The sequence below is a fragment of the Littorina saxatilis genome, linkage group LG12 (assembly GCF_037325665.1).
Source record: "Littorina saxatilis isolate snail1 linkage group LG12, US_GU_Lsax_2.0, whole genome shotgun sequence".
In the NCBI taxonomy this organism is placed as follows: Eukaryota; Metazoa; Mollusca; class Gastropoda; order Littorinimorpha; family Littorinidae; genus Littorina; species Littorina saxatilis.
In genome coordinates, this window is record NC_090256.1 from 19,783,188 (window position 1) to 19,810,600 (window position 27,413).

Genomic DNA, 27,413 nt, shown 5'->3' on the forward strand with positions numbered 1-27,413 from the left:
CTAAGCATGAATCAAACAATAAGAAAATAAAAAGAACCAACAGCATCGTTTTGTATGTGTGGGTAGTAAACACGTTTTATTTACAAAACACGGCGGAAAATGGCGACAAATTTGTTGCACAGCGACAGGTCACTTTTTTCAACCAAGGCCAGTACTTTCATACATGACAAAGGAAAGCAAATATGGCCTGAATAATAAAGTTATAGTGTTCCTTTGCGTGTCTGAGTGATAAACTGTTTTAACCAACTATCTTCTGAAACGTAATTGCACTCAGCAGATTTGTCTTCCGCTCATAACTTTCGTGTCACACGGTCTTTGCGACAAACAGATAGATCGCATTCTCGCAGAAAATCATTGACAACACAGACCAGTCATTTTTAGCATTGCATTTGGAAAGGGCTACTATTATAGTGTGTTTTAAGAAAGAAAAACATTACAGTATCGGCAGAACACGACCAAATGAGTTTTCGTGTCATAGCGTTATGGGCGTGAGATTGTGTTCTCACACTGTAGCAAAATCATTGACAACACAGACAAGTCAGTTTTAGCATAGACATTGGGAAAGGCTACTATTATAGTGTGTTTTAGGAAAGAAAAACATTATAGTATCAGCAGAACACGACCAAATCATGACAAATGAGTTTGCGTTTTGGGCGTTATGGGCGTTTTTTCACACTGCAGATCATATCTCAAAAACTACGGAGTGGATCTTTATGAAATTTGATATGGATATTTTTGACTGGATTTTCTCATAGAAGGTTTTTCCGTTTATTGATAGGACAGTTTGATGACGTCATATTTTACCGTTTGCCAAAAGGTCGAGGCAGCACTTTCACAGTTACAGTTTTTCATCAATTTGATCGAATTTCTTATCACACAATCTCAGATCTAGGCCGGATTATGGGGTTGCATTTCAGTTTGGTCGCTTAAAGTTTTGTTATTGAAATGTTTGTTCGAAATATGTCATTTTTTCAAATTTTTAAAAACTAATATTTGAAACAAAAAATTTATATTGGTGTATTCCCTATTGCGTCCTGTATTTAAAACTATATAGTTTTGTTGTTTTGTATTGATAATTATGCTTAAAAATGAAGAAAGCCGATAAATAACCACTATCTTTATTTATGAAAAAAGACACTTAAAAACGACTTCTATCTATTCCTTACCATTTTCTGATTCCAAATATATATACTTTCATGGTGTTTGACGTTGAAAATAGGCTAAAACTTAACAAACTCGGATCGTTGAATGGAAATTATACTTCCAAGCTCCGTGCAGCTGACAACATGATAAAAACACGTCATTTCAAGTGTGGAACACGCTCATGACGTCGTACTGAAAGGTGATGAATTATGGCTTCACCTTTCGATGTTTCATTTCAAACATGGTAACATTTTTAAAGGGGTTTCTTTCTCAGATTTCTGTTTGCCCTCTGTCTGTCTCTCTATGTCTCCGTCTGTCTGACTGATTCAATTAAATGTGTAATTACTTAGTTTTGCAAAAGTCAAACTAAGTAGGATATACCTAAGTGATTCAGGTCTCTAAATTCTTATTGTAAAATTGTGAGTTTTATTCAAAACAAATTTAATTGGTGTTTTAAACTCAATAATGGGGCATGCTGTGATGAGTAGAAGAATGTGTGCTTACGAGCAGAAAAAGCCCATCAAAGTCAAGAATCGTGTTTTTCTTTTTCTATTTTCACCTTGTAGCTTCATACAGACTATAAGCAACAGTGTAGTTCCACTTCCAGTGCAATATCTTGTACTTTAATTTTGACCATCTGTGTAACACTTTATTGACCCATGATCTGAGCTGTTCACACTTACAAAAGTGAGTCTATATACTCACCGACATCGTCCGCCTGTCCTTCCGGGCGTCCGTCCGCCTGTCCTTCTTCCCCCGTCCGTCTGTGAAACCTTTAACATTGTATATTTCTTGGACACTATTAAGTCTATCAACACCAATTGTGGCCTGACGGTGTATGGTTACAAAGTTGAAATGTATATATTTTGAAGTGACCTTGACCTTGAACTATTGAAAATAACTCTTCCAAAACTACATATGTGTGAGGGAAATACATTAGATCTTCAGAAACATGTTTGGCAACTTGACCTCACTTCAAGGTCAAGGTCACAGGGTCCTTCAAAGTTGAAATGTATATATTTTGAAGTGACCTTGACCTTGAACTATTGAAAATAACTCTTCCAAAACTACATATGTGTGAGGGAAATACATTATATTTTCATAATAACTCACATTAGGTTACATATCTTCAAGTTCCAGGTCAGTTTGAGTTAAACTGATATTTGTCAAAAAAGAGAAAACAGGCGCCAGACTAGAGAGAAGTCGGAGAACTGACGTTCCTTGTTCGACTCGATCCCCTAATGACCAGCGATTAGCATTTTAGGATGGAGAACCTTTTGACACGGTATGCACCATAACTTGGATGCAATTACTGAATGTGCAACTCACAATGGCATTAGTTTTCTGTAATTATTTTCTTTACTGAATAAATATGTTTTTCTCAGTTTTATCCAAGCGGAGCGCGGGCGAAGCCCGCGCGTAGCGAGGTAGTTTTTTTGTTCATCTTCCAGCACTGAAATTTTTTTTGCCAAGTGGTGTCTGTCTGTGAACATTGTTCTAGAATTCATCTTTTAGCACAATATTAGCGACACTGTTTGGACAATTCTATTAAAATTAGGCGTACAAACTGATTTTGTTTCGGGGAATCCTCTCAGAGGATCAGAATTTTCATATAATATCATCGGAAGCTGTTACAACGGGAAAATGTGAAACTTTTGTCACTTTTTAACATGGAATTTCATCTTTGAGCGTTTCAAGCGGACTTTAATAAAATAGTTATTTGCGAATTAAGCAGCGGAAGACACTCACCGGTTCAACATGTGTATGGTCATTAAACCTCAAAACATTTCAGTAAGTGGTTTAGACAAACACCTCCGACATGTGAGGGTGACTGGTTTGTAGCTGAAGAGTTTTTTTCTAAAGTGTGTTCTAAATACAAATGACGTACTGGTAATGATGTAATGAGTTGTTCTAATCTTGTTCTTGGAACTCTTGCTGTTCCAAGCTTGTTCTTAGCAAGTCTTGGTGACGAGAACAAAGACTATCAATGAAATCTTTAGAAATAACCTCTGACAACGACGACGATGACGACGACGACGACGATAACAACAACAACAACAAATGACATCGACGACGACGACAACAACAACAACAACAACAACAACAACAACAACAACAACACGAGAACAACAACAATCACGACAACGAACATGACAACAACAACACCAACAACTACGACGACAACTACAACGACTGGGTTATGATGACATCACCAATGATTTAAAGGCCGTTAAAAAATCGTTAAATCCTATTTCTTCACTGATTCTTATGAAATTTTAAAGGTAGGTTTGTTGTCCCCAACTTATTTTCACTCCATACTTTTCCAGAAGAAAAACATAATTTTGGCAGTTAAAAACCGTTAAATTTCAATTCTTCACCGATATTTATGAAATTTTGTGGGTAGGTTCGTTGTCCCCAACTGATTTTCACTCTATACTTTTCCAGAAGAAAGACATAATTTTGGCAGTTAAAAAACGTTAAATTTCAATTCTTCACCTATCTTTATGAAATTTAGTGGGTGGGTCCGTTGTCCCAAACTGAATTTTAAGACATACTTTTCCAGACAAAAAACCTTATTTTTGGCAGTTAAAAACCGTTAAATCTCAATTCTTCATCGATATTTATGAAATTTTGTGGGTAGGTTCGTTGTCCCCAACTGATTTTCACTCCATACTTTTCCAGAAGAAAAACATAATTTTGGCAGTTAAAAACCGTTACATTTAAATTTTCACCTATCTTTATGAAATTTAGTGGGTGGGTCCGTTGTCCCAAACTGAATTTCAAGACAAACTATTCCAGTCAAAAAAACTTATTTTTGGCAGTTAAAAACCGTTAAGTCTCAATTCTACACCGATATTTATGACATTTTGTGGGTAGGTTTGTTGTCAGATTTGACATGATGGCAGAATTGAAAGTGTGAGATATCCTGATGTTTCACAATTTATGCTGCATAATTCAGCCCCATAGGCGCTTGAATTTTAGGTGGAGTTGGGTTTTTTTTCAGCCCAAACCAGTAACCCCCACATGGTTTTCATGTCCCTTTCTGAGAGACTTCAAGAAGTTTCAATTTGACGTCATGATTAGCCTGCCGCATTAGCAAGTATGAAAACACGTCATCGATGACACATTTTAAGACAGAGAGAGAGAGAGAGAGAGAGAGAGAGAGAGAGAGAGAATCATGTACACACAGATGGACGACTTCGCTTGGGGTATGTACTGCCCGGCAGTACACATCTACTTTATTATTATTATTATTATTATTATTATTATTATTATTATTTCCTCCTGTAGATCAATACCCCGTCGTGTAGCTTAGAACCTAGCGTTCTCCAACTCAATATTATATCTCAATAGTCCCGTCTCGAAGAAGCACCGTCTTCGTAGCGTAGAACAGTCTAAAAAGTCCAAAAACACATTCCCCGATTTCTCCTTTCCCTTCTCTATTTATCCCCTTCCTTGTTTGTTTACCTGTTACCGCTAGCTACCGCTAACGTTTCGATCGTCCATAACGATCTCCCTTGTCTGTCTACGTTACCCCAATACATGTCCTAACAACATACACAACATACCTTGATTCTGCTTGTTGTTCTTCTCGTCCGGTACCTCTAGCAACGAACCGACACTCTCGATCGTCTTAGAGTCAAGGCGATCGAAGATGTTTGTTTAATTTCTCTAGGTAACTTCTAACAACGCTCAAACTATTTATCTTACCGAACTAAATCTCTATTTTACTTTCACTCAATCATTATTCTATCAATGATGAATTAATTCTAAAATGCATAACCATATTTACATGCACATTTCACAACACAACATTCCTCTATCGTTCTGCTTCGATGAGATCTTGTGTAACACCTTCTCAAGTCAAAGCGACCAAAAAGTGTTTGTTTACGTTTCTCAAGGTAACCTCTAACAACATACAAACAATTTATCTTACTAAACTAAATCTCTGTTTCCTTTCACTCAATCATTATCTTATCAATAATGAATCAATTCTAAAATGCATGCAGTAATATTCACATGCACATTTCGTAACTCAACATTCTTTTATCGTTCTTCTTTGATGAGATCTCGAATAACACGTCATCTAAAATAGCGTCATCGAAGGGAAGATTACGTTCCATTGTCATGATGTGTTCATCTCATAAGAATGCGATCGATACGAACACGAGTCCGAATAAAAACTACATGAACTAGTCAGCGAAAGTTTCCTGCTACGAACTGTGCAGTGGATTTCTGGTGAGTACATCCTAACACAGTTAATATCATGACATTTGTCCACAAGTCTTCCAGTCTTTCACGTGTGTCAACGAAGAACACTTTTAGATCTGTATCACATGTTTCTCCGTATAAAAGTTAGATCCGTAAATGTTCAGGTTAAAGTTTCTGGATAATACTAATAGGGCCATCTGTTACAATATTCATAACAGCCGTCCAGCACCAAAACGAGGCACCATTGTTGTAGAGGACCAAGTCCACGAAAATAAATTCTTTGAAAATTTCTCACGCTCGACAGAGAGCAGCCAGGATGTTCCCGTTCGGTGAGCGTTCAAACGGAAGTATGCTTGTACTGTATGTAGACGCTCGGGGAGCTCTGTGGTGGTTTACGGGAGGCTTACTGTGCCTTTAACTTTGGAACACGGGTGCAAAAGTTCGTCTGCTAGTCCCATTCGAAGAAAGAACATTTCCTAAGCGATACCAAAACATGAACAGAACACACACTATCTGCCTTTACCGCCACAGCAGAATAACAACATAACTGTGTACTTGATTTTTAGTCCAAAACAGGGAAACTGACAAGAAGTGTTAACAGAATTGAATGATTTTCCCTGAACTATACAACCGCGCATTATTCAATCGCCTGCGCAGGTAGACTGGTTGAGTAAATAGGATTCGACCAAACTTTCGCACAAAAACTCCTCTTTTCTTTGAATAACTGAAGAAAGGAGGAATAAAGAGGTTACATACCTCGTCTCAGTGATTATTAAAAATAATAGTCTCAGTTCGCGGTCATGAAAAAGCTCGCTAAAACTCGCATTTTTCATGATCCGCGAACTTCGACCATTATTTTTAATAATCACTGAGACTCGGCATGTAACCTCCACATCACTCCCAACTGGTTACGGAAAAAGTATCGTCCGCTCCGTAGCCATGTTGTTATGATCACGTGACAAAGTTGATTATCACGTGACACTTGCCATATTTAGAGTTGTTTGCACAGTAAATACATCCGCAAAAGATAGTTCGCTTGAAACTGTCTTACATAACAATTCCTTTGTAATTTAAAACTTACACAACACCATGAAAAATCATTATCGACGATCGCAAATCTGCTACTATCAATAACACATTACGAAAAACTCTAAATATGTATAAAAAAAAAAATATAAAAAAAAGATTTTTTCTCTCCAGAGAAGGAAAACAAAGGCATCCTGTCAGGGATAAATGAGACCCGAAGCGGGGAAGTAACTCATTTCAGTTCAGAGTTCAGGATGGCCTGCGAGTTGACTCACCACCAGCCCAAGCATTGGGTGTGTGTATGCTGTTTCGGTTTTGTATTACTTGGGCCCCATACGGAAGTTGTGGACAATCCTACTTTGCATAAGTGGGGTGACACACACACACACACACACACACACACACACACACACACACACACACAAACAGACATACACGCACATATACATACACACACACTCAAACACACACACACACGCACACATTACATACACATACATACACAGATATTTGCGTGCGTGGGTTTGCATTTGTGTGTGTGTGTGTATAATAATCATCCTCATCTCATTAATCATCCAAAATTATATTTCCCTTACACCTGTATGTGTGTGTGTGTGTGTGTGTGTGTGTGTGTGTGTGTGTGTTTGCGAACGAGCATGTTATTTTAATTCAAGCTTAGTAAACACCAACGCTTTCCATTAAAGACCAAACAAATGTTGCAACAATCAAGCATAGTTGCTGAAGCGGTATGAACACGAACAGGGACTTTATGTTGAAACATAATCACTACAGCAAACAATAGTTGAAATACGGTCGTCGAAAGTATAACCATTTTGAAATTTTGTGTGTGGAATTAATAAGCATAAACACGGCGATTCTTAGCTGAATAAAGATGCCCCAGTCCACCACAGGAGAAAAACAAGACAGGAACAAATAGAGCGGTTCGCAGGTGTTGATAAGCAATCACATAATACCATTTAAGCGTCTATGCAAGGATGTATCTTTATTGTCATTATTTGTGAACTGTCAAACAAACAGCAAACAACAAACGAAAAAGGCGATTCTCAGCTCTTGATTTATAGAAGAATACCATATGCGTCCACGGAGAAATGAATATTCATTGTCATCACTCTGTTGCCCTGTTCTATTTTACTTACATGTTAACACAATAAGGTGCACAAACGTGGTCCTTGGTTTTATCCAAAGGAGTTGTTGACACATAGTATGTTATTTCATTGACACGTAACCTCACGTAACAACAAAGAAGCTATTGAAACACAAAGTCCTGTGTTGCCATAATTTTACTATCCTATGCATTCCTATGCCCCCTAATGAGTACTAACACAAATTCCTGTTCCATAGCTTTTACTTTTACACCTCAGCCCAGGGCACATCCCTCCTTGTGTTCAACGTCGAAGATTATTTTTGCACGTGAAGCAAGAGAACTCTGCGAAGTCAGAATGTTTTTTGTTCATGCAGCCTTCAAAGAGGTATTGACACAAAGTCCTTGACTATGGCTTGGACTAAGGTACCAGACAGGCCATATTCGTCCTTGTGTTCAATGACTAGCACTTGCCGCACGTTTTCTTGCACATGTACCAAGAGAACTCTGGGAAGTCCTTGCAAATGGTGGGACTCAGGGCCTGTCTAGCGCTGCAGTAGGCTGGCCCTGCTCGGTCCTCACAGGGAAACTTGCCTATGGAGAAAAAAAAGAAGGTTTTTGTTGTTCGTAGTCACATGATCATGAACATGATCAAGATTAATGCAAGAAGAAGAAGAAAACTAAGAACAATGAACTATTTACTGTAGGGTAAGTTGAATCAGTACCATTTTTCTGCACAAGCACATGGAGCGTTTGCATTCACCAGTTACACAACAAGGGACGCAATCACAGAGCTACGTTAAAACAATCGGGAAAACCCGGCGAAAATGATATGGCCCTTCGTGGTCGGCTGGGCGTTAAACAAACAAACAAACAAACCCGGCGAAAATCAAACGTTTTGTCGAGTGTACGCCAGGATAACCAATGCCATAGAAAAAAAATACTGATTTCTACGTATAGCTGAGCTTTGTTTTTCGCAGGTTCAAATAAATGTACATTGCAAATGTATTTACGAAACTAAAGAAGGAACTAGTTAATTTAGACCAGTTCATTTGCAAACAAGGTTCCTTCAGAGCAAGGGAGACTGGTGTCGCCGGCAGACAAACTTTGCAATGACTCGCTGGTATTAAACTATTGCTAGGCGTAAGTTAAACCACGACACAATTGTTGATTATTAACTGCCTACAACAAAGGGAACAACGCGCTGTAAAGATATAAAATATAAAATGAGAGCGATGCAGAACATCGGTAATGGTGAACTTCAGCGTTGTAAATTCATAGCTCACAATCAACTGCAATACCGGCACGGTTGGCCTAGTGGTAAGGCGTCCGCCCCGTGATCGGGAGGTCGTGGGTTCGAACCCCGGCCGGGTCATACCTAAGACTTTAAAATTGGCAATCTAGTGGCTGCTCCGCCTGGCGTCTGGCATTATGGGGTTAGTGCTAGGACTGGTTGGTCCGGTGTCAGAATAATGTGACTGGGTGAGACATGAAGCCTGTGCTGCGACTTCTGTCTTGTGTGTGGCGCACGTTAAATGTCAAAGCAGCACCGCCCTGATATGGCCCTTCGTGGTCGGCTGGGCGTTAAGCAAACAAACAAACAAACAAATCAACTGCAATTTTAAGCCTCCAATTTTTCAGAAGCAATCAGAACTTGTATCAATAAGTCAATAATGCCACTGGATTGTGAGCTATGAATTTTCTAAATTTATTCAGAAACTGCGCTTTTAAGCATGACAGGTATCAAAAATAAGTCAATAATGCCACTGGATTGTGAGCTATGAATTTACAACGCTTAAGTTGAAAAATACCCCATCCTCCTCGCACCTGATAGGATAAGCTGCACTGACAGGCACCAGGGGTGAGGTGCACGAAGCGAAAGTGGTTGCCACCCAAACGGGTGAAAACAAACCGCGAGGTCTGATTGGTTGAACTCACAACAAATCTCAATTTCAACCAATCCAACAACGCGGCGGGCACCCACCCGGTTGGTAACTTTCTCGTGCACCTCAGCCCAGAGCCAGACTCACCTTCACACTTCTCGCCGTAGGAGCCGACAGGGCACAGACAGACAGGCTTTACTCCGTCAACCAGTGTGCATTTATTGGCGCCGCACGGGCGACCCACACATTCCCCGGGGGCTGTCGGTGTGAAAACGTTCAAGGTTAAGGGCATCTGGTCTTGCAAATTGTGACATGTACACACCTACCCGTCTGTCTGTCTGTCTGTCTGTCTGTCTGTCTGTCTGTCTGTCTCTCTCTCTCTCTCTCTCTCTCTCTCTCTCTCTCTCAGACAGATACACACACACAAGGTTAAAGCCCTTTGTCACACACACACACACACACACACACACACACACACACACACACAAACGCACACGAATAGACACACAAACTGACCACACACAAAAACAGGACATCGTCTTCGAGCAAGCAAACCAAACTCACGAGGACAGCGGTTGCAGCTCTTGCTGCAGTGCACGAGCATCCAACGCGGGTTTCGCTCGCACTCCCCGGCCTTGGCCCAGTAGCCGCAGTTTTTGTCGTCGTCCGAGCAGTTCTCGGGACACCTGTTGCAGGTCTTCTGGCACCGGGCCGTCATGAAATCCTTGTTGTTCTGGCACTCGCCCAGCGCCTGCCACTCCGCGCACTGGTGACTTCTGTCCCGGCAGGGCGGGGGACACTTGCTACAGCTCAGCTGGCAGTTGGTCGTCATCCACCCCACGTTCCGCTCGCACTCCCCGGACGAGGCCCAGTAGGAGCAGGCGTTCTGGATGTCCTTGCAAGCCTTCGGGCAAGCGTTGCAGCTCTTCGGGCACGTGTCCTTCATGTAGCCCGGGTTGAGCTTGCACTCGCCCTTGGCAGCCCAACCGGCGCAGTCCCCGTGTGTGTCCTTGCACCCAGCTTCGCCCGCCGACGGTGGGGGCTCTGAGGGGGGGCAACATATCGTTGTAGAATAATATATCAGATTCCGGTTTGACATAAAGATGTTGCTTAATGGAATTCGGACTTTAAACAGGTGTATCCTTAAGGAATTCGAATCGGTTTTTTGCCAGACGACGATGGGGGTTCTTTGGAGGCGAGGATTCGTCATTTAAGAAATACATTAAATTATGCTCAGTAGAATTTGGGCTTAAGACAGACGTTGCCAAAGGCATTCAGGCCAAAGACAGCCGTTGCCAACAGGATTCAGGCTTAACATAGACATTAAACAACCGAATTCAGGCTTGAGGTAGATGATACTGACTGGAGTTCATGCTTGCGGAAGATGTTACCCAATAGAATGCAGGCTTGAGGCAAATGTTACCCACTGAAATTCAGGACCAAGAAAGATGTTGCCAAATGTTATTCAGGCGTAGGACAGATTATGCCCATATTAGGATTCGCCTTGAACATATTGTGACTGTGAAATTTTAATGAACCGCTTTGAAAATATTAAAATACCTTGGAAGATGCGACGGCAGTTGAAATGAACCTTCGCAGTACACAAGTCGTCGTACCAGTCGTCAGTGTAACGTACGGTCGCACAGTACGATTTATCGCCGGTGGCGGCCTGGGATTTCCTGGCTGTGTCGCAGTGGAAATAGAGGAAAATAATATTTTAGACACGAAAGGAAGACATTATGATCAGAAACCTACACAACAATTCTCTCTCTCTCTCTCTCTCTCTCTCTCTCTCTCTCTCTCTCTCTCTCTCTCTCTCTCTCTCTCTCTCTCTCTCTCTCTCTCTCTCTCTCTCTCTCTCACATAACTGAAAACGACTGCGCTGAAAACGAGCGCGAATCCCAGCAATTAGCTCCAGTCGCTTCACAATTTCATTCTTACACAAACGAGTAATAATGTACTGAGCATGCAAAGCATACAAGTAACTTAGAAACAAGTCGCGTAAGGCGAAATTACTACATTTAGTCAAGCTGTGGAACTCACAGAATGAAACTGAACGCACTGCATTTTTTCACAATGACCGTAGTCCGCCGCTAGTGCAAAAGGCAGTGAAAGTGACGAGCCTGTTTAGCGCGGTAGCGGTTGCACTGTGCTGCATAGCACGCTTTACTGTACCTCTCTTCGTTTTAACTTTCTGAGCGTGTTTTTAATCCAAACATATCATATCTATATGTTTTTGGAATCAGGAACCGACAAGGAATAAGATGAAATTGTTTTTAAAACGCTTTCGGAAATTTAATTTTAATCATAATTTTTATATTTTTATTTTTCAGAGCTTGTTTTTAATCTGAATATAACATATTTATATGTTTTTGGAATCATAACATGATAAAGAATAAATTAAAAGTAATTTTGGATCATTTTATAAAAAAAATAATTTTAATTACAATTTTCAGATTTTTAATGACCAAAGTCATTAATTAATTTTTAAGCCTCCATGCTGAAATGCAATACTGAAGTCCGGCCTTCGTCGAAGATTGCTTGGCCAAAATTTCAATCAATTTGATTGAAAAATGAAGGTGTGGCAGTGCCGCCTCAACTTTTACAAAAAGCCGGATATGACGTCACAAAAGACATTTATCGAAAAAAAGAAAAAACCGTCTGGGGATATCATACCCAGAAACTCTCATGTAAAATTTCATAAAGATCGGTCCAGTAGTTTACTCTGAATCGCTCTACACACACACACGCACAGACAGACAGACAGACAGACAGACACACACACACACACACACACACACACACACACACACACACACACACACACATACACCACGACCCTCGTCTCGATTCCCCCCTCTATGTTAAAACATTTAGTCAAAACTTGACTAAATGTAAAAAACGCAAGAAAAACACACAAGCAAGCGGGGCTTACGAAACAAATGATAGTCACACACACATATGCGACGAGCGAACTGTGTGTGCACATTCCTGTGACCTAGATATACGTACAGCCCTTCGTCCACTTGTTCCACACGAGTTTTGACCCGTCCTGCCATGTCCAGTTGCCTTTGCCTTCTTTCTTCAGTCCTATCCACTGGTCAACGCCATCGTCTCTGAACACACACACAGTATTTTGCGTACAATGAAATTGGCATTCATACTGAGACAAATATAGCATCACAGTTACGGTTTTTTTTCTTCATTACTTTGATATCCTTTTGCGTTGTCAATGTAACGTTCGCTATCCATTGCCGTTATTGTATTATATCTGATAGAAGTCTCTTTTTTTTGTATGAACGCGAGGAATGATTCCAGTGATACTGATCGGCGGATTGAGTTCCAAAAGTGTGCATCATTTGGTCATTTGTTTTTCTTAGTCGAGGAAAATGCTTGCTTTTAGTCGCCATTTTTGTCTCCATTTAACTCACTTTCGTTCTCAAGGGGGCCGCGACGATGTTTTCCTTCTAATCCACATGTAAAATGAAACACATCTGTGGTGTTCATTCCGAAACTCGAATAGCAATTCAAAATACTTTTTCTTGCTTAAAAGAGTAAGTTATGCAAATTCCGAAGCTCAGATTGCAACACAAAAAAATTCCTGGTAATTGCCTGACCTGATGTGGAAGAAGACGTCCATGGCAGCCTGGTCACGTATCTCGGCCAGCTCTCCCCCCAGCGTGCTACACACCTGCTGGGCCTCGACGAACGACGCGGACTTGGGTGACGCCCAGTAGCAGCTGTCCTGGAACGGCCACCACCCTTCCGGACATCCTGGAACACGGTCATTAGATACATATAGAAAAAAAAAGAAATGTAAAAACCGATAGGTCGAAGTTCCAGTGATTGTTATTTTTTTTGTCGTGGAATATAATTATGTCCCATAATGTAACCAATCTTTGTTTCCTTGTAGATTAACAAATCTTTCTTTCAGTCCTTCTTAGTAAAGTTATGTCAACCTTGTGGGCTCACAGAGAACCGACTTACCTGTACAGGCGGAGGCGAGAGGCGACCAGGCGCCATCCCCCATGCAGGTGGTGGTTTGTGTCCAGGTGCTGTTGGCTTGTTTGCATTTGAAGGTCACCTTGTCCCCCACACCGTAACTTCCGGTCAGTGCCACCTTCGGCTCACCGTCACTGGGTACTTGGGGAATCGGGCATTTCACAGTCGTGACTGAAAATACAGAGTTTAATCTAGTTATGGAAATTGAAAGCCAAAGACCAACGGCGGGAGTAAAAGCTAACCGGTAGAAGAAAAAATGTTTAAACCCGAGTGCAATTGAGAGTTACAGCCCATAAACCCAAACAAAGAAAAATAATTGAGTGTCGGGGTGACTAAAGAAGCATGCTGAAAAATATAGAAAGAGGAGTGCAAGTGCTTGTGTGTTTGCGTGCGTGCGTGCATGCATGCGTGAGCGTGTGAATGAGCTACACACACAGGCAGATAGAAACAATCTCACTTTCACATTACACCGTGTGGGCCCAGAATTCAAAATACACAAGCCTTTAACTTTCCGTTATAAGCCTAACACGTATTGCTATACTCACAAGGCGCGGGTTTGCCAGGGTTGGGCAGCTTGTCCTTGCAGGTCAGGGCACAGTTGGCACGTGCAACTTTCTCGTTCTGACAGTAGTTGCTGTCAGCAGCCAGCAGGGCGGCACAGTCAGAGTGGTGGTCGTAGGTCACTCCTGAAAGCAGCATGGATTGTATTTTCCAGTATTTGTGTACACAGTGCGTGTGCGTGCGTGCGGGTAGGTGTGTGTGCTTGCGCGCGTGTATGTCATTATACTTAAGTATGCATGTTTATGTACGTGTGCGCGCGCGTGAGTGTGTGTGTGTGTGCGTGCGGGTGGGTGTGTGTGCTTGCGTGAGCGTCTGTATGTCTGTCTGTTCATGTGTGTTGGTGCACGCGTGTGCATTTGGAGTAAATACTTAACATCAGCAACAATAGACATTCGATTCATTTCTAGTGAGTCAGCCGGAGATATAACACTGTGTTTTACCTTTGACGGAGACAGCTGATTTCTTTGGGGACACTATAAACTTCAATTTTATCCGAACTATCTTACCAAGCTGACAGACATCACAGTAGCCACGTTCACAGCCTGTGGCGTTCGTGTAACACCAGGGTCTGACGCCGTCACCAGGGTTACGACAGTAGTTGGCCTCCAGGCCCGCGTTGATGTCCCTGTAACACAAATAATTTTAATGGAAGCCTGACTCGATACAACAAAAAAATGCACTGGGGCCTCAATTGATGTCTCTGTAACACAAATACACTGGAGGCCTGAATTGATGTCTCTGTAACACAAATACACTGGAGACCTGAATTGATGTCTCTGTAACACAAATACACTGGAGGCCTGAATTGATGTCTCTGTAACACAAATACACTGGAGGCCTGAATTGATGTCTCTGTAACACAAATACACTGGAGGCCTGAATTGATGTCTCTGTAACACAAATACAATGGAGGCCTGAATTGATGTCTCTGTAACACATTCATAAGTTTCGAATCTTCCATACGCCAAAGACAAAACAACTATGTACGTTAGGTTTCATCAGTCCAAAATTAACAACAACACAAAATGTCACAAGCAACTCACAACGGGTTTGTGGCGTAATGGTAGCACTGTTTGAGACCAGGGTCGGACCAAGGAAGACAGGTTTTAAGCTCCTCCGTATAGTCCACTTTGCCGCGGTATGTATGGCCCAAGTCTCTGTGGTTGAAGCAATCCTCTTTGGCTGGAGAAGAAATATAGCAAGGTAGTTAGTACTGTCAAGTTTAGTGTCCCAAATTCAGGACGAAAACCATGCACTTGATGCGCTAAAAGGTGCATTTGAGGACGCTATACACGTACACGTTCTGAAAAACAACTTTCTAGAACTTTCTATTGCCATTCATTGACTTTAACTTCTGTGTGGATACAGTAGAGGTCTTTCAATCCAGACAAAGTGTGTGTATTCACCTAGGTGCACTTCCACAGTAGCCTTGAACCCCTTGTGCTGTCCTGTTGCTCCAGTGTCGAGTGTCACGTGCATCTTGTTGAGAATACTGCGGTGTGTCCTCCTCATGTTATTGCCACAGTATCTGCAACAGTGAAGCATAATACAAGGATGCTCGTTGCTTGTTTTGTTTTTTGAAAAGTTTCCGAAATGTCCGTACATGGTACATTTTGTTGTTGTTGTTGTTGTTATTGTTGTTTTTTCTCAGACGTCTTAGGCTGTCCTAGGCGTACCTTACATTTCCCCCACCGTGAACAAATTGACAGTTCTGTCGAAATAACGGCAACGTTTTCGTTCACGATGTCAAACATAATTCCTGGTCGTATTGATACCATCTTGCAAGTAACTGCGTTGTGTTGCTACCACAGTTTCTAAAACAATTTAACAGTTATGTCAGACTTGCAGGGAGGATTTACGTAAACTGATTTGTACTTCACCTAGCAAGGTGAATGCTAGCTGGACACTACAGTGTTGTAAGTTCCATACTCACTTTGACCCCCGTTGGCCAACCATGTAGGTGCTGACCTCAACGTTGTCCAGACATTTACCCTGAACTCCCTCAAGGTCAAAGTCACTAAAGGTCAAGGTCAGCGTGGAGTTGTTCGGGCCCTGTAACAGGCACAGTCTATTTATCGCTTTTTTTTTAGTCGCACAAATCAAAGACACATACATCAGTTTTAAGGCTAGTATAGATATAAACACATCAGTGTCTTCTCTTAAAGTTTTATGTCCGCGATGTATGGCACGATTTTTCCTTGTTTGTTGTGTTTGTTTGTTTTCTTGTTTGTTATTTTGCTGTTGGTTTTCCTTCGTTTTGTAGTATTTTTCGTTCTGAAAACGCGCCTTTTATCACCTGACATCCATCGTTTGGCCTTCAATTTAGTCTGTAGACATTGTTCTGGACATCAATAAAACAAAGTAAAAAAGAACGCCTGTAGAATATACCTTTATGAACCAGTGACACTCCAAGTTGTTGTCGTACTTTTCGGGATAGTTAGGGGAAGTAATGACAGCTTTCCTGTTGGTTTCCGACAGAGTGATCACCCCTCCGCAATCTGTCACAGACATCAAAGAAAATATGAAAGAATCATTCTTTGAAGATAGTACATCCTGTGACATGCGCAATAACCTAGTGGTTCAGATGTCGGCCTTCTCCGTGGAAGGTTTGGGGTTCGAATCCCGGCTGCGCCTGGTGGAATAAGTGCAATGAATTTTCCGATCTACTAAGTGCAGAACAGTGTGTGGCTTATGATTCCCCATCGTGTACTTGCAAGCACAAGATCAAGTAAGCACGGAAAAGATCCCTTTTGATCGTTAAAACGATGAACTCCTTCATCAGTCGGACTGACGTAAAACAAAGAATACGCAAGAAAGCAATACCAAAAAAACATGTTCTTGACGGATAAGTGCTTGACCTGTATTCTTATATGGTAGTCCCGGCTGCGTGTACGTTTTTCTCTGTAAATACCTTTGAGCCTCTATAGCGATACTAACCGCTGTCGGTCGGGTAGTAGGCACAGTAGCGCAGGTAGAGGTTGGGGTCAGTAGCTTTGAACTGGTACGTCTCTGGCTTGCCCTCAACAGAGTGACCAAACACGCCATCAGCCGTGTCGGACCTCAGGATCACCTCCCCTTTGTACGCCTTGGCGCCTGCAGCGAAAGGTTGCCTTCAAATTGATTAATTAGTGACTAATCCAGTTTGACCTATTTCTGGTTAATAGTTATGAAGTGTTGTGTCCTATCATTACATTCCTTTTTCTTGTTTTTATTGCAATTTTTTTCTCAAATTCATGCAGGGGTTTTATCATATAAATATTGCCTTGCCTTGAAGGAAACTTATGGACAAAACAATCTCGCAAAACCACTCAAACAACAGCCATTACTAATATCGCTGTTTTGCTGTCGAAACAGTGACTTTTTACTGGTAGAATATTAGCGCATAAACACACATGCACATTAATTTTATGCAAACATACTAAAACGCAACCGTACTAAAGCACATTTACACGTCCACGCGCACATCGAAAAAGACAAACACACCCTGTCTGTCTCTCTGTCTCTGTCTGTCTGTCTGTCTGTCTGTCTGTCTGTCTGTCTGTCTCTCTCTCTCTCTCTCTCAATCCCTCATTCCCTCTCTCTCTTTCTCACACACACACACACACACACACACAAACACACACACAACCACCCCCCCACACACACACACACATATCCCTATCCCCTCCCAATCCCCCCACACCCACACACACTCACCAGCGACCCTCTGGCACTGTCCATAGACAGGGAACATGGCGAAGGACTGCTTGCTGGGCAGAGCCACGGGCACGTCAGGCGAGGCGTCGTCCCGACAGCAGAACCACATCTTGCTGTTATTCTTGTACACCCCGTCAGCCACGCTACCCTCCGTCACAGCGGACTGAGCAGTTCCACTGGTGTATTTGTTGTCGAACTGGATCCATCCTTCCTTGAAATCTGGAAGACGAGGAACCCTCTAGACTAGTGACACAAAAATCGATTCCGAGAGCAAAATACCCCAGCACTTACTCACTGTTGAGCACATTTCTGTCACAAGTATTATGAGCTCTTTGTGACATGGTTCATAGTAATGAACACTCGTGAACAGTCACTATGTGTTTACTATGTGTTCCTCTTTTGTTAGTAGACGTATGTACTAATTCACCAAGTGTGCAAACCTTGTTTCATAAATTTGTTCAAAAGTGGAAACCTGTTTGGAGTGAAGAATGTGTGTAAGTGTGGGTGTATTTTGCTCCCAGAGATCGATATTTGTGTCACCAATAGGGGCCGTTTTCAGAGTAATACTACCAATGTGTGCGCTCTTTGCTTCAGAACAGTTATAAGATATATTTTCGTGACCTAAAAAAATCCGTTTTGGGTTCACCACTTTTTTCTTATAATTATTATCTTAAAGTGTTATCAACACAATTATTTATCCTTTTTTTTGTTGATTGTTGATTATTCACTAAAAATAAGACCTGTTGATATCATACTGCTGATGTTTTGTTGTTATCTCTATAAATATGCTTTGTTGTATTCAAAATGCCCTAGAACATGATTCAAACACACACAAACTAAAAAATGTGTGACCTCATGGGCCCAGCGGGCAATTATTAAAACTTTGCTGAGAGAACTCAGAGTGAAAAGACTCGAAGCAGAAAAACATTAGTGAGACAGACACACAGCCAGCCAATCAGATAGACAGACAGACAGAACAAGAGACGGAAACAAGAAAGAAAACAAAACGTATACCTGCCGGGCAGCTTCCCCCGTAGCGATAAATACAATAACTCCCTTTGGGCCAGACATTCCCAGCGTCCGAGCCGTCCTTGACACAGAAGTGCTGGGTCACCGTGCCCCAGGTGGCCTTGCCCTTCAGCAGGTAAGGGGGGAAGGGCCAGCTGTAGGGGAACAGATGGGTCAGAGAACCAGTTGAAAACCCTTGACCCTCCGGGCAACCGTCCAGGGGGGCTGGTAGTGCGTATTTTTCTCCAGGAAAAGCTGTAGCTTCTGTGAAAGAAAAAAAGATAAGCGTTCAGAGGGCATGCATGGTTATGACAGCAAAGTTATAGTGCCTTGGAGACTGAGGAACATATGAGCTTGCGATCATCCTTTTTTTTCTCTTTTTTTTTGTTTTTTGTTTTGTTTGAGGATGAATGGCGCTTGCCAATTGCAATGCGTTATTCTCTGAGGTGCCAGTAGATTGGTTCTGCATTAATCTCACTTACTCTTGTGGCACAAGCTGTATGCATTTAGAGCGCTTACGTCCCTTTGTTACTCAGATGGTGATAAATACCGGCACGGTTGGCCTAGTGGTAAGGCGTCCGCCCCGTAATCGGGAGGTCGAACCCCCGACCGGGTCATACCTAAGACTTTAAAATTGGCAATCTAGTGGCTGCTCCGCCTGGCGTCTGGCATTATGGGGTTAGTGCTAGGACTGGTTGGTCCGGTGTCAGAATAATGTGACCTGGTGAGACATAAAGCCTGTGCTGCGACTTCTGTCTTGTGTGTGGCGCACGTTATATGTCAAAGCAGCACCGCCCTGATATGGCCCTTCGTGGTCGGCTGGGCGTTAAGCAAACAAACAAACAAACAAAAATGGTGATAGATAGTCATCGCCGTAAACAAGTGGAGAGAGGGTAAAAGAGTTACACGACTAAGAAAGAGAGACAGATAGACAGACAGGCGTACACATACATGTACCAGTAAATCAACAGTTTGGCTGCTTTATGAGGATTGCGAATTAATGCCGTTACTGACACTTATGTCGATCTGCACTGTGAATTCAGCACATACACAAAATGTCATTCTGCGCAACAAGAAGCCAGGCTGGACATTTTTGGTTCGTGGCCAAGTTGAAAATCCTTGCCCCATGTCAATTTCTTGGTTGATGGTTTACATGGTGGTACCCGTGAAAACAAGTCAGCTGACAATCTCAGAGTTGGCCAGACATTTACATGAAATAAGACCATCCCTCTATGTGATCACATACCAAAAATCAACCCCCTGATTTATGCCTGTGGTGAGCTGGAATTTGTTTATGAAAAAGCCACTAGAAGCTTCTACGAAAATAATTCATCCCAACAATTCCACTGTGCACAGAGAACACCCATGGTGTTCCTTTTTGATATGTGACCAAGCGCACGGATGGTCTTATTCCCTGTAAAAATTAAAAAACATATATAGGGCCTACTGGTTTTTAACATTTTATATATCCCCTGTGAAACACTGGCCAGATCTGAGACGGGGGATTCAAACCGTTTACACAGTGAGGAGTGTGCCTTTCGTCATGTCAGAATAAGCCAACTCACTGTTGACCGCCCTGAAAATGGAGGTACAGCCCGTGGCAGGGTCCAGTCCCACGGGGCAGATACACTGACACACGTCATTGCGACTGATGACGTAACCGTCGTTCTCACACGTCATGTAGTCCTTGCAAAATCGTTCTGCCAGCAAAATGAGACGATAAACAATACAATTTGTACAGGAGAAAATATATAAGCATACAAACACGAATCCAAGCATGCCGCATTTTTACCCTGTCAGGCTTTTCTAACACTTTTGAGGGAAAGATTCCCGCGCCACAAAATATTCAAGAAAAGCACCAACATGGGTTGTTTTGTTTTTGTTGTTGGTTGTTTTTATTGGGGGGTGAGTGGGTCGTGGTGAATAGGGCAATTTTCAGCAGAACTCATTTATATGCGCGTAGGCCATATGTCTACCAGAAACGTTTTTTAATTCATTATTAAGCAGTCAGTCAGTTCATCAATCAATTTATCAATCAGTTAATCATTTCACCCATACATCCATCAATCCATCCATCCATCAATTAAATAATCAACCAATCAATCGGTTGAGTTTGATAGCTGGATTTGCAAAACAGGGATATGTTACCTTTACACATGTAGCTCTCAGAAACCTCCCTGAACTGATATTAGCTACTTCCTGTATGCTCAATGCCAGTCCCTATAGGTTCAATTCTGTGGGACAGGAAACATCAAGTTTGTTATGCTCAGCTCTGGAAACAGCAGGGTCATCTCCAATCAAGCAATAGGTTAAGCTTCAAGTGTATAACACGTACCTTTACACCTGTAGCTCTCAGAAACCTCCCTGAACTGATAATAGCTGCCTTCCTGTATGCTCAGCTCTGGGAACAGCAGGGTCATCTCGGGATGTGGCCCGTACTAAGCACACAGAAAAGTTCGACAAATAGATAATAATTTGAAAAAAAATGATATTGAAGAAAAACATATGATAAATAGCTACCATAATAAAGCAAGATACCATCATCTCTCCACTTGGACCGACACACACACACACACACACACACACACACACACACACACACACACACACAAACACACACACACAAACAGACACAAACAGACACAAACACTCACACTCACACACACTCACACTCTCACACACACACACTCACACTCACACACACACACACTCACAAACCCACACACACACACACACACTCACACACACACACACTCACAAACCCACACACACACACACTCACACACACACTCACACACACACACACACACACACACACACACACACACACACTCACACTCACACACACACATAGTTATTCACCTGTAAGCGATAATGCAGTGTGGATGAAATATCGTAGGGCTCACTTAGGTTAACGGCGCCTGGGTGGCTCATTTCTTTGTAAGACCCCAACAGCGCTGCAAATATACAATTATACAGCAAGCATACATGACAACCGTCCTTTGTGAAAGTGGGCTGTCAGGGTGGGAGTGGGAGATCGGAACAGAGAGGGACAGACAGACAGACAGAGGGAGAAAAAGAGAGAGGGAGGGAGAGAAAGAGAGAGAAAGAAAGAGAAAAAAACCAGACAGACAGACAGACAGACGGACGCACAGATAGACAGACTGACAGATGTACGGAAATTCATGCAGACTTAGACTGATAGAGATGGGGTGAAATAGAGGGACGTGCGTGTGGTTGCGTTTACTTATATCCGTGTGTGTGTGTGTGTGTGTGTCACGGTGTGTGTGTGTGTGTGTGTGTGTGTTTGTGTGTGTGTGTGTGCTCGTGTGTGTGTGTGTGCTTGCTGTGGTGAGTTGGAATTGTTTGATTAATCATTTTCTTAAAAAGCTTCACAAAATCTATCAAATACAAAAGTCCAACCGTGCACAGAGGGCACCCAGGCTATTCTTTTTTGGTATGTGACTAAGTGGATGGATGGTCTTATCCCATGTAAATACCTGACCAGATCTAAAACGGTCAGCATAAGGTTTACACGGGAAGCTAGTGTGCACATAGGAACCAGTGGTAAGAAAGTTTTACGGTTACGTTTTTGTCTTGCCTGTAAAACCATCGAGTTAGATAACCTTTTTTTCGTTCAAGTTGTAAACTTACAAGGTGTAATGTACTTCCAGTTGATGCGAACGATACCATGGCGCCTGGGGTCTTTTTGTTCGTGTTCAAACCCAAGAGCGTGCAGAATTTCATGTACACAGTTGTTCTGCAGAGAATAAAAGAGAGATGAAAATAGAAACACAGCATTTTGTATATGGAACACGGCTTTTCTTCAAAGGGATAAAGATAACGAAAGATAAGATACATTTAAAACGAAAAAAGTTAATTATTACGAACGTGTTTCTGATCGTGCACAATCCATAACTTTAAGGCGTTTTCAATGTCCCGATCGAAGTAAGATTGGAGACGTACTGGTCAGTGTGTGTGTGTGTGTGTGTGTGTGTTTTTTTTAAGGCTTTTTTCCCCTCCTTTCTCCGACTTCTTATAGAATCCCTCAGGCCTGTCTTACACTGTGCCGAATATCCTTGCGAATATGAACATGTTGTATTCGGCAAAAAAAGAGACGAATGGACTGGAAAAAATATTGAAAATTCGAAGCCTTACCGATCATTGCGAATGCATACAAATCCATATACGAACGCCTTGCGGACGTATTACGAACGTTGCGAGTGGCCCTGCGAGTGTTGGGAGTGCTTGCAAACATTTTACGAATAAAGCGATTATGCAATTCGCGTTGTTCGTAATACTGCTCTCACACTGTGCCGAATTTCCCTTGTGAATAGAATTCGCCAATAATTCGTAATGATCGGGACATGGTCGCAAGACGTTCATAAATGTTCATAACCATTCGCCCCCATTCGTCTCTTTTTGCGAATATTAGCAACATGCTTCTAATATTCGCAAGGAAGGCATATTCGTAAACCATTCGTAATCATCGTAAAGGTATTCGTAGCGCTCGCAAGGCATTCGCAATGATCGGTACACATTCGCAAGCACTCGCAACCATTCGTAAGACATTCGCAAGAAATGTGTATATGAAAAGGTTATATTAGGCCCCAAAAAGAGACGAATGGACAGGAACAATATTGGCCATTCGAAGCCTTACGAATCCTTGCGAATGTCTTACGAATGGTTGCGAGTGCTTGCGAATGTCTACCGATCATTGCGAATGCATACGAATCCATAATTCGCAAGAATATTCGGCACAGTGTAAGTCAGGCATAACGAATGTGTGCGAATGCCTCGCGAGCGTTACGAATACATTGCGATGTTTACGAATGTTTGCAATAATATTCGGCACAGCGTAAGACAGGCATAACGAATGGTTGCGAATGCCTTGCGAGCGTTACGAATACTTTGCGATGATTACAAATGTCTTGCAAATACTTACGAGTACGTTGGGAAAAAGTAAAAAATATGACTTCCGCGTGAATATTAGGAACATGTTGCTATGTTCGAAACAAGAGACGAATGGTAGCGAATGGTTAAGAACATTTACGAATGTCTTGCGACCATGTCCCGATCATTGCGAATTATTGGAAAATTCTATTCGCAAGGGTAATTCGGCACAGTGTAAGAGTAGCATGAGGACAATTCTTTTGCGAAAACCCAAAATCTTTTTTTTTTTACGAAGAAAATAATACCTTTTACTTCCCACTATGTCAACAATCTACAATGAGCTACTCCCTTCCATGCGCAGTTAACTCCCTTAAAATTAATCCAGATAGATAGATCTGCGTTCGTCTCCTCAAATACAGACTCACTGTGAAAACAGAAGCCTCAGTTGTGCAGAAACAAGTCTTACAGCCACAATACTTTATCAGCTTACCGTATAACGAAACGTCATCTAAACATGATGATGCTACATACTGCAAAAACCCCCGCGGGTTAGGGGGAAGAATCTACCCGATGCTCCCCAGCATGTCGTAAGAGGCGACTAACGGATTTTGTTTCTCCTTTTACCCTTGTTAAGTGTTTCTTGTATAGAATATAGTCGATTTGTGTAAAGATTTTAGTCAAGCAGTATATAAGAAATGTTAAGTCCTTTGTACTGGAAACTTGCATTCTCCCAGTAAGGTCATATATTGTAGGCTACTACGTTGCAAGCCCTTGGAGCAAATTTTTGATTAGTGCTTTTGTGAACAAGAAACAATTGACAAGTGGTTCTATCCCATCTTCCCCCTTTCCCCGTCGCGACATAACCCTTCGTGGTTGAAAACGACGTTAAACACCAAATAAAGAAAGAAACATACTGCAAATACAATATTTCAATCAAATCAAATCAAATTATTCCAAACAGGAGAAATTACAGCGGCAATGCATGACACAACAAACACAACACTAAAACACTATAAGCATCAATACAATTTAAATTAAAAACAAAACTCCTTCAATAAACATCTCAGATACAGACTGTTAAACAGACACGCTGTAAATGATGCTCTCACACACAAAAATGCGTTCGATTCCTCTCAAAGTCTAAAACTACACCAAGGTAACTTTGAAATAGCTTCGACACTAGTAAAAATCTAACTTAAACAGCAGCAACAGAATCCAACAAAAGACCGGCACGGTTGGCCTAGTGGTAAGGCGTCCGCCCCGTGATCGGGAGGTCGTGGGTTCGAACCTAAGACTTTAAAATTGGCAATCTAGTGGCTGCTCCGCCTGGCGTCTGGCATTATGGGGTTAGTGCTAGGACTCAGTGGTTGGTCCGGTGTCAGAATAATGTGACTGGGTGAGACAATCATGAAGCCTGTGCTGCGACTTCTGTCTTGTGTGTGGCGCACGTTATATGTCAAAGCTGCACCGCCCTGATATGGCCCTTCGTGGTCGGCTGGGCGTTAAGCAAACAAACAAACAAAAATCCAAGAATAAGATATTATGTCAATCTGAACAACATAGTGACTGTGGGTGAGATGAACAAAGTTGAAAACAACAGAATTCCATGCTCACCAATACAAGGACAGCACATACAGAATCAAATGTTCGCCTATGAAGGCTTCGTCAGGACTAACAAATAAACAAACACAGAGTGGAAACAAAGGCGAAAGCAGCACAGAACGAAACAAGGTACGCAAAGACGATGGAGGGAAGCAAAATAGGGAAGGAACTCTATGTTGTTTGGTACCATCCTTAACTCAGGTCAAATGAGTTCCTTCCCTTCGGGTCTCATTTATACATGAGCGATAGCGTGGGCCGATGATTTTCAGAATGGTTTGGTACCTGGTCCGTGCAGCTCAGTTGCTGAGCAGCGCCTTTTGTGTTTCCAAGTTGAGCAAATCCCCATCCTGGCCTGTTGAAAAACAACAAGATTTACATAGCAGAAGGGGGGGGGGGTACAACCTGGGGTACAGGGTCTGGGGGGCTTAGCCCCCTTGAAGCTGAAGAATTTTAGCTATTCTATAAACAATTTGTGGCTTATCCTTGATTTTAAACATGATCAACTGGTGTCAGCAGCCATTCTTCCCCCAGACAACATTTTTTTGTTTACATTCAGACAGGAAATGTTTGTTTTGTTTTTTTCATAGACAGAATCTTTTTTTTGGGGGGGGGACAGCCGGGGGGGGGGGGGGAATCCGGAACCCCTGTAACACCCCCCCCCCCCCTAATCCGCCCCAGCATAGCATTGTGTCACTTCACAAATTACGTGGGAGCACTCGAGAGCTTTGGTTTGCTGTAAGTCTTATGTGTACATAAATATGAAATGCAATTTTTAACACACTAGAAAACAAGGAAAGTCATCCAAATGAAAAGATATTTTTGTATACATCGATTATTCATCTTATCAAGCGATCACGTTGACAGAATATTTTCATCATAATTTTACCGCTGAAAATTCCAATCTCGCCTGTCTATAGCGACCACACAAGGGACAAGCTGAACTTGAAACAGTCAATATTCTTGCTTTTATTCATTCAAACTTTCCCACGTGAGAAGGAGCACGTTTCAAAGTTGACGTCACTCAAAGCTAGACTATCAACTCTTTTACAACTCATACAAACCCCACAAATTTACTTCCGGAGATCGACTATTACCTCTGTTACTCCGAATCTCAGCGTTACTGGGTGGCGGGTATACTCACGCCTTCTTGAAGAGCACGTAACCATTGTGGTTGAGATTGTACTTGGTCTTCGTGCCCTTGTCCCACTTCACAAACTTGATGCACGTGCGTCGTGACACGTGGTCAAGGGCGTAATGGAAGTTCTTGATGTTTTCTGCCTCTGTTATATAATCATAATGATACAAATAAACAAAAAAGAAGAGATAAATGACAATGTAAACATCTTGCGCATACACGTTGAAAATATAATGAGTGAGTGACTACAATTTGAAGATCTTCTTCTTCTTTTAGTTTGCATTGTTCATGACAAGATTGTGTGTTCATGCTTAATCGTCGAGGTTCAAATTAGCAGCAACTAGCAGCAATAGCAGAGTAGTAAGTGTGTCGATGTTACACATCTCATCCACTTTTCTCCTCCTCCTCTTCCTCTTCGTCTCCTTTCTCTTTTTGACATGAAATTAACATCGATTTTGCATTACCTTCTTCTTCTTCAGCGTTCGACGGCTGTGTCCCTTATAGGCAGAATATACCTGCGCAGTTTCAGCGGCACAGACGACGCACGGCCTATTATTTATGCCGCGATAGGGATTATGACGAGTACTTGGCCTCTGTTCCTTTGGAGCTCCTTATAATCGCAGTCCTGCTGAACGCAGGAACTCGCAGGTTCGTAGCAGGTTCCCCAAACGATTTTTTATTACCAACGATTCTTATTTTATCCGGCCGATATCGAAATTCTGTTTATATCCAGCTAGATTCGGATTCTATCCAAATTCCAATCTCAGCCATGGCATATATATAGGAATGTAAAATTAGTTGTTTTTGAAGACATCTTCCATCTCATGTTAACCCTGCGGTACCTCGTCGAAGACCCGTCCAGGCTTTAGCATGGGATAGGAGCATCCTTCCACTTTCACACTTACCGGGCTTCTATTCACGACTTTCCGACCTTGACATTGTAGCTAGGGTCATGTGGGCGTTGGCATCATTGTCCAATCAGAAATAGTCAATGATCATCTCCTTAGTGTGTTCCGGTCCGGAACGCAAACCAGTTTGTGCGGAAAAAGAGAACGTGGTTTGACAACTAAAGGGCATTTTGACCGGCTCGCACTACAGCATCGTTCAAATGTGGGAGAACGACACATCTGACAAATAGCCAGTGGTTACC

General features: G+C 42.1%; 1 protein-coding gene across 1 annotated transcript in view; it reads right to left on the reverse strand.

Annotated features, from left to right (window-relative positions):
- Positions 1 to 7,093: 7,093 nt before the first annotated feature.
- The window catches only part of LOC138981445 (tolloid-like protein 2), a 27,625-nt gene continuing 7,305 nt past the window's right edge, over positions 7,094 to 27,413 (reverse strand). The window contains exons 6-27 of the mRNA XM_070354362.1: positions 26,270 to 26,408; positions 25,411 to 25,480; positions 22,288 to 22,393; positions 21,496 to 21,590; positions 20,969 to 21,071; positions 20,199 to 20,333; positions 18,640 to 18,897; positions 17,626 to 17,844; positions 16,867 to 17,022; positions 16,318 to 16,427; positions 15,863 to 15,981; positions 15,336 to 15,457; positions 14,973 to 15,111; positions 14,436 to 14,554; positions 13,914 to 14,054; positions 13,354 to 13,539; positions 12,984 to 13,140; positions 12,379 to 12,482; positions 10,927 to 11,049; positions 9,931 to 10,410; positions 9,514 to 9,624; positions 7,094 to 8,077 (exon numbers count right to left, since the gene is read on the reverse strand). Coding sequence (XP_070210463.1) covers positions 7,947 to 8,077; positions 9,514 to 9,624; positions 9,931 to 10,410; positions 10,927 to 11,049; positions 12,379 to 12,482; positions 12,984 to 13,140; positions 13,354 to 13,539; positions 13,914 to 14,054; positions 14,436 to 14,554; positions 14,973 to 15,111; positions 15,336 to 15,457; positions 15,863 to 15,981; positions 16,318 to 16,427; positions 16,867 to 17,022; positions 17,626 to 17,844; positions 18,640 to 18,897; positions 20,199 to 20,333; positions 20,969 to 21,071; positions 21,496 to 21,590; positions 22,288 to 22,393; positions 25,411 to 25,480; positions 26,270 to 26,408 — 3,323 coding nt within the window. The 3' untranslated portion in view covers positions 7,094 to 7,946. The remainder of the gene's footprint in view (positions 8,078 to 9,513; positions 9,625 to 9,930; positions 10,411 to 10,926; positions 11,050 to 12,378; positions 12,483 to 12,983; positions 13,141 to 13,353; positions 13,540 to 13,913; positions 14,055 to 14,435; positions 14,555 to 14,972; positions 15,112 to 15,335; positions 15,458 to 15,862; positions 15,982 to 16,317; positions 16,428 to 16,866; positions 17,023 to 17,625; positions 17,845 to 18,639; positions 18,898 to 20,198; positions 20,334 to 20,968; positions 21,072 to 21,495; positions 21,591 to 22,287; positions 22,394 to 25,410; positions 25,481 to 26,269; positions 26,409 to 27,413) is intronic.